Raw genomic sequence first — 7,530 nt, 5'->3', positions numbered from 1 at the left:
TGAGACAACCTCCTGCGCGCCCGGGTGAGTGTGTGTGCTTAGCTACGGGGACATGGGAATTGCTTCCGAGGCTTCTGCGTGCGATTTAAATGTTATCTAACAAGATTAACCATTGGGCTCTCCAGCACGAGCAAGCCAATCCCCGCGTCTGTGTGTGCCTGGGCAGTGATGCCGAGGACGCTGGGCTGCGAGTGTGGGGCAACTCTTGCAAAGTTTACCCGCACGGCAGCGAGCTGACAACTTGTTTGTTTAGTTGAGAAGTTTGACATGTTTCTTCCTCCCATCCTGCCCCAGTTTGCTTGATGCTTTTTGATGCTTTGCGCTCTAAATCTGCCCATCATGTTTCACAGGTTTACCAAAGTTTGAAGAGAAGGATTATAAACTTTTAATGGAAATCTCCGCAAGCTGCATTCTGTGAAATGGCATCAGACAGCGAGGTAAAAACCCTCCTGAATTTCGTCAATCTGGCCTCGAGTGACATCAAAGCGGCTCTGGATAAATCCGCTCCTTGCCGCCGGTCAGTTGACCACAGAAAATATTTGCAGAAGCAGCTCAAAAGGTTTTCCCAGAAATACTCCAGGATCCCGCGGTGCCACCCCAGCAAATCCGCAGAGTGCAGTGTGAAGCGGGGCACGGAGGACAGGAGTCGCGGCTCCCAGTCCGAGGTGGTGGACTCCAGCCACCACTGCAGAGCTGCTGCTGAGAAGGTGCTGAGGACAGCCGAGGTGGAGGAGAACTTCTCTGGGGAGCAGGTTTTGCAGGAGCAAAACCCCGAGCCTGCCAGGCCGGATCAGGTGCCAATGAGGAAGAGACAGCTGCCTGCCTCCTTCTGGGAAGAGCCCCGGCCGGCACAGAGTCTGCTGGCCAGGAGCTTTCCCGCAGGCCTGGATGGGCTCCCAAACTCCAGAGACCCTGTTCCTTATGAGGGGAAGAAAAGCAGAAGGAGCCCGGAGGCTGCTGGCCCGGAGAGCCCCCCTGAGCCCGTGCAGCATGGCAGCGAGGACCCTGCCAAGGCTCCGGGGCCACCCATGTCTGGCCGGGTGGCCGCCTGGACCTGCTGCCCCTTCCAGTGCCCCGGGCAGCCGCTGTACCAAACCCCGGGGGCGCTGCCGCCGTCGSCCTTCCCGGGTCTGGGGCTGTGGCGGAAAAGTGCGGCACTGCCGGGGGAGATCCAGCACTTCAGCAAGGAGGCGGACAGCACGGGGCAGAAACTCTACAGGCCCATGGTTTTGAAACCCATCCCCACCAAGCCGGCCGTGCCCCCTCCTATTTTCAATGTTTTTGGCTATATTTAGCTGCGGGGATAGGAGCTGGGGGTGTGTGACTTTGAACACAATAGCTCCTTAAAATGAATTGAAATGTAATGTCAGGTGCTGGTCATGAGCGAATCGCGGTGTGGAGCGGTGCGTGGGGAAGGAGGGTGGTTTCTGTCTAGAGACGGGCAGCGATTGCACGGGGTTCCTCTCGCACAGGCTGGGGTGAATTAAACAACGGTTGTGAATCTATCTGGGCTTGATTCTCCTCTCACTACGCAGGTGTAAATCAGGAATAAGCCTTATGAAGCCAGTGGCATGAAGTGCAAGGCAAATCAGGCCTCTTTTATTGAAGTGCATTGTTTGAGCCATGGCGAGTTGGGCTAAGAGCCATTCATAATCTGCACTTGTAACACCTAGGAGACCTCCACCATGTGGGAACATCTTTCTGGGGTTGCCCTGCAGCCACAGCAGTGAAATGAAATGAATTAAACCCATTCAAAGAGTTTTTGTGCTTTAAAGTAATTCCAGAGAAGTCAAGATACTTGGGTCACTTCCTTTAGCGTGCAAGAGACTGGAAGGACAGTATTTAATGTAGAAACCACATTTGTAAATTGATTTAAGCTCTTCTTATATGTAAATATGAAGAGAATTAAAAAAAAATTAAGAAAGGAGGTAATTTTATCTTGGTCATTCTGCAAATGAATTCTGTTTGTTTTTGCCCCRCTGAGTAGATGCAGATTTTATATGTAAGTGGTGGTTAAACATGAGGGCTGAAATCTCTGCCCATTCAGAGTGATATAGATCAACAGCAACTCTTCTGAGGCTGGGAAATTAGCTAGTGTTAGACTGCTGCAAAGAAAAGCAGAATTAATTTTTGAGTGTCAACGGCACAAATGACAAATCATRTAATTTGCTGAATACAAAAATATAAAATATGATAGAAAAGTGTATAGCATAGCCTGCCTTGACTTCTGACTAGCACAGGAGATCTTTTATTTTGCCTGATTTTAAGATGCAACCACAAGATCTGACTACAAAAGTGTTTTCTCAATTACTTCAATGAAGTTGCTTTAGAAAAGCTCATAGGGGATATTCCTAAGTTAAACATCTCYAAAGCCCCTGAAGAATGTAGTGCTAAGTTACAGAACACGAGATCTGAAAGTTTTAATATTGCAGGCTTACATATCCATTCATTTATATTGTAAATGCTGTAAATCGCTGAGGTCAAGAGAAGTATATTATGGGAGAAAAAAAGGCCAGAGAATGGACTCTGATCTTCCAGGGTCTGAACCAGCTCCCACTGGAGTTAATGGGAACTTCTCCCAGGATTCAGCAGAAGGCAGCCTCACTAGCATAGCTCCCTAGGACTCTTAATCAGTATCTCACTGAGGGGGAAAACAGGCTCAGCTTCTTTTGAGGACAATGCAATCATAAGAAAGTTAACATTTTAAGCCTTCTAAAGTATAGCTTCAGATCTTCTGATAACCAGGTTGCAACTTTAGTTAGGATATGCACTACCCTCTGGCCAAAAGTAGCTTATTCTTTTCCTAAACCTCTCACTGAATCACACCTGTGTTTACCTATATGAAAGCAAGGTCTGTAATGCGCTAGTCTAGCAGGCCAAAAGTAACAACAGAAATCATTTTCACTGCCTTCTCTCTGGTACCAGCACTTAATGCGTGTATCAAGCCTGTGCAGACCACTCTTATAGGAGAGAGATAGCAGGAAGTGGCTTTGGTAGCACRTACCTGCAACTACATGCAATACGCAGGGTGGTGAAGAGCGGGTCTAAGGGTTAGTGGCACCCAGTTAGCACTTGACCTAGAGGTGCAGATATGATTTTTGTATGTTGGGGTGGGGGGAGGAGAATGAGGAGACTCTGTCCCTCCCTTACTCTAACAGAAATCAAAGGTAGCACTCCCTTTTAATTCAGTGGGAGAATTATGGCTCTGATTTTGCAGAGCTATAGGCAAGGGATTTCTTTATATGGAAATAGCAACATTTTCTCACGTACATAGCCTTGTGTCACTGTTGTAATACAGATGCTGAACTCTGTCTCAGTGGTGTCACTGCACAGTAGCATCCTTGGCATCTCCGAATTTCCAGCTGGGTGAGCAGAGCAGGTCATGTAACAACCCACAGGTATTGCAGTGATCGCTGTGGGCAAGCGTTCCTGGTTGAGTTCAAGAGAGAAACTTGGAAGTGCTGCATATTACACCAGAGTATGGATTTCCATCAAAATTGAAATAGTTGCAAAAGTGTATAGCTTCTGCAGAAATTTTTTTTCTGAAGGAATCCAGAAAAAGAAGAAAGTTCAAACCAAGCTTCAATCTTTTTGGAATTAAGTGCTTTGTTTTGCTTTTTCTTCTTTTAAACTCTGCCTTATTTTGAAAGTGTGTGGCTGTATGCTTTACATGTAGTAGAATAGTATGTTTTTAAGTTAAGAGGCAGAGGGTCAAATCAGACTGCTCCAAATGACCTCCAACACACAGATATTTATATACTTACCCTCAGATTCAGACAGATGTTACATTCTAAAATCCTTAAAATCTTCAGGAAATGGGACTTCCCTCACCAGCCCAGGGCAGACGCTAGGCCTTTGGTAGAGTTCTGGTGCACGCTAAGAACTAGAGCATCAGTGAAGTAAAATACAAATGAACAGAAGACAGTTTTTAAGGGTAATTGAAATTACTGAATGTGTGAGACTTTCCAAAAGATTTGCAAAGAATTGCAACTCTGTCTCCTGCTTGCAATGCTTGCTGTTCTCTCACCCCTGAGTTTACCTTCAAAATTATTAATTGTTCAGGCTTGGACTTATTCAGACTTTTCCTGGCTATTTTTGTGCTAAGTTATTCAGTGTGGCTATTCAGGACAGCTGATAGTCCTTCAGAATCTACTTGTTTATTCATACTTTGAAAGACGGAAATATAACATTCGAGAGCTGCTATTTACTACAACAGTGCAAATTTAAACTGTTAACACCACAATAGCTTTTATAAATAATGGGAAGGGAGAGGTGAATGAAAAGGCTTTCATACAAAATAAAATAAAAAATCAAAAAAGTGCACAGGAACATAAAGTGAATTGCACATGTTGCAGTAAAAAAAAAAAAAAAAAAAAAGTACAGTAACCTGATCATGAAATACTCCTAGGACATTTCAGAAAAAGTCATCATCTCTGAAGAAGTCTATCATGCTCAGTAAAAATGAACCACTTTACCCTGCACTGGAAGTACTGATCTGGTTACAGAGCCTTGTTTGTTTGGGTTGTTTGGTATTTGCCATTTCACAGTAACTTCTAGACAGATGTATTAACTTCACATCGAATTTGTACAGATTCAGTATCACACATGAAATAACTTGTGTCAGCGGTCAGTGTGTAAGAGGTAGCCAGCTCTATTTCAGTGCAAATAAATGTAAACTGACTGTGTAAAGGTTCTCAGCAAGGATCAAGCAGAAAGGATATAATAATATTATAATTACTAGATTCACCCTCTTACAGACTCTTTTCTCCATAGTTTCTGTGCAAAGTGTGCTCTTATTCTTCTCGCAGTTGCGATACTTCCACATCAGATTAACACTCTCCAGCTCAGTGATACTCCTGGTCAGGACAAATGTTTGAGAGGTAYGAGAACATGGCCTTCCCAATAGACATGAACATTCCTTGGCTGAAGAAATGGACTTTGCATATTTGCTCCACCCAAACCCAATTTCAACTTTCCAAGGAAATTTAAAAAAAAAAGGCAATTTGTGAGACTTTTATATATGTAATGATTTTGGTTCAGGGGAAATTCTCAGCTTGGGATTGTTTATGGAAGCCCATCCTTGTGGTGTATATATGCAGATGGTGATTTCAAAACCTTCTATCAGCCAGCAGTCTCCAGGACTGTCACTGCACACCAAACAAACTCTTGAGGACATAGTCTCTGCCAGGCAATACTGGCCTAAAGAATTCCCATCCCTGTTCCCTTTCCCTCCACCCAGTATTTGATTAGCCTGGAGCAGTTCCCTGGTGTGGTTTATAAGGCATCTCCATGATCACAGCTCGGGAAAGCTGCACTGCTCAGTGCTGTGAGGTGTCTTGCAGTGGCCTGGGACAGGCTTTTCTAGGCAGCACAGCACATAGGGAATAAAGGTGCATTTTTTTTACTTTTTTCTTTTTTCTTGAAGTATGAATATATTTTCTAAAGTGTTGGTCTGCAGGAACAGACTCCCAAAACCCAGAAGAGAGTTTTAGTGGCCCATTCAGGCAGCTGTTCTAAGTATTGAGAACACTGGCAGCCAGCTCCTAACTGGTGTGACTGGGAGGCTCCATCTTCTGAGCCTGACTTAGTGCCCGTGTGCCACAGGACTGAGCCTACCATGGGTCTGGATGAAGAGACAGCACAGCTCCCCTCTGAGCACTTCCCCCCACTGTGCAAGAGTGTTGGGGTTCACACTTYGGGACAAGGAGGCAGATCCCAAATTGGTAATAAGGGAAGTTGCTGGACAAAATTTCAACAGTGGAGAAATCTCAGTTGACTTTCCAAAGCTTTGCCAGAAGATCACAGTTCAGCCTGAATTGAAACTGTGTTGTTTTTTCAATTGCTTTTGTATTTGAGAAGGAGACAGCTATGGATAGAGCACAGTYAGTTGTAACTGTTTCTGCTTCTGCTCACATCCTATTCCACAAGTGCTAAACACATTTCATGCCAATCCATTTCGCAATCTAAACTTCTGTGCCCAAATAGGTCTGCATGTGTACAACACAGTTTTAGTCTTGTGTTAAGGTGTAAAACTCCACACAAAGAAAACTCAGTGCAACACATTTTCCCTACTTATAGTTCTGCCTGATTCCATGGATGGTACGCCACCCAACAAGGAAAACATATCTGTCAAATCTCTGGTGGGAAACCAGCCAAACCATAGTGCACAGCTCCTTTGTTGTCTAAGATAAGGAACAGTGTGCTTCTAGCATGAGATCTGCAAAGATATGATGACAAATTTTGGTTCTTCCATCATTACTTAGGTGTCTGATTGGGACTGAGGCACACATYAGATCACAATGGTTCAGCAAGTCACACCTGTCAACAGAGCTGTAGTCACTGCCAATAACTGTTCCTGAGCTCCTCAGCCTCCCCAGCTGTGAGGGAATGTGACTTGTTGAAAACCTCAATAAAAGAATTTCATGGACAATTATAGCAGTTCAGCTGATAGATGGTAACTTGTTAAGCTGCCATAAATCAGTTGTGGATCTGAGCTGTAAATAGGYGACCTAATTTTCAAAGAAGCTGAGATAATAACTTTCATCAGTGTCAAAGGGAGCTAAGAAATACTCCAAACTTCCAAAGACAGGAAACTCAGGGCTAAATACTAAGGCTTTTATTCTACCTCAGTAATATCTGACACCAAATGTGGTCCCATGGGCTTCAGTGGAACTACACCTGGTGTAAGCAACTTCACATCGTTCAGGCACCTGAATAAGGCTTTGGAAGTCTAATTCTGGGTATTCATTTTTATAAATCTCAAAGTTTGAGTTTCATCATTTTGAAATAATCTCTCTTCTTCCAGTAATATTACTGTCATAGCCACAGTGGTCCAAGGAGGTAAGAGAGGCTGGGTTTCATGGGGATGGTAAGATTCAGCACAGCAACAGTTAAAGYTGGTTTAACAAGGTTGCATATCCCTGTGTACCTTGCCTCTCTCCTCTGCGTCATTGTCAGTTCATGTTCCTCTAGGGCTTCGTTCTTTTCTGACACCAGCTTCAAGACAGAGTAAAGCTACTGTTTTCAGTGCAGCTACTTCTAATTTACACCCAAAAAATGAGCTCAGAGTTGCTTTCAAATCCCCAGTCTAGAAAATTCTCTCAAACAGAATTTCACCTATTTCTTGCAATATGAGCTGTACTTTCTATGCATAAATACAGTTCTTACATCCTTCTTAAATAAACCTTCCCTTGACTTTTAAAGGAATCAGTACTTTTGGATTTCCCCTAATATTTACACAGTACTATGTTGAGGGAAAAAGAATCTACTAAAAAGTTCTGAGCTTTGAATGTTCAGAAATCAAGTTCTCTTTTCAAAAAGAAAGGTCAAAAAGAAAAAAGAAAGTAAAAGTGTTAGCAAGATGGTGTCAAAATATCAGAGAATTAGTAACCAGCACACTGAGCAGAAATTCAAAAAATAGAATAGAAACTAAAAAAAAAAATCAGTCAGTGAACAAAATGTGATTGTTTTTCCAGATACAGTGATTCTTGATGATTTCTGAATTCTCATCACAGGAAGGACTCAAAGTTC

General features: G+C 43.5%; 1 protein-coding gene across 1 annotated transcript; it reads left to right on the top strand.

Moving 5' to 3' along the window:
• The first annotated feature begins 419 nt into the window (after positions 1 to 419).
• Positions 420 to 1,295, top strand: FAM181A (family with sequence similarity 181 member A). The gene has a single exon (XM_026079715.1). It carries the CDS (start codon positions 420 to 422, stop codon positions 1,293 to 1,295), a length of 876 nt encoding a protein of 291 aa, XP_025935500.1.
• The last annotated feature ends 6,235 nt before the right edge of the window (positions 1,296 to 7,530 follow it).

Source organism: Apteryx rowi, unplaced genomic scaffold (assembly GCF_003343035.1).
Source record: "Apteryx rowi isolate R43461 unplaced genomic scaffold, aptRow1 scaffold_5, whole genome shotgun sequence".
Classification (NCBI taxonomy): domain Eukaryota; kingdom Metazoa; phylum Chordata; class Aves; order Apterygiformes; family Apterygidae; genus Apteryx; species Apteryx rowi.
The sequence above is the reverse complement of the archived record's forward strand: the minus strand, read 5'-3'. Positions and strand labels throughout refer to the sequence as shown.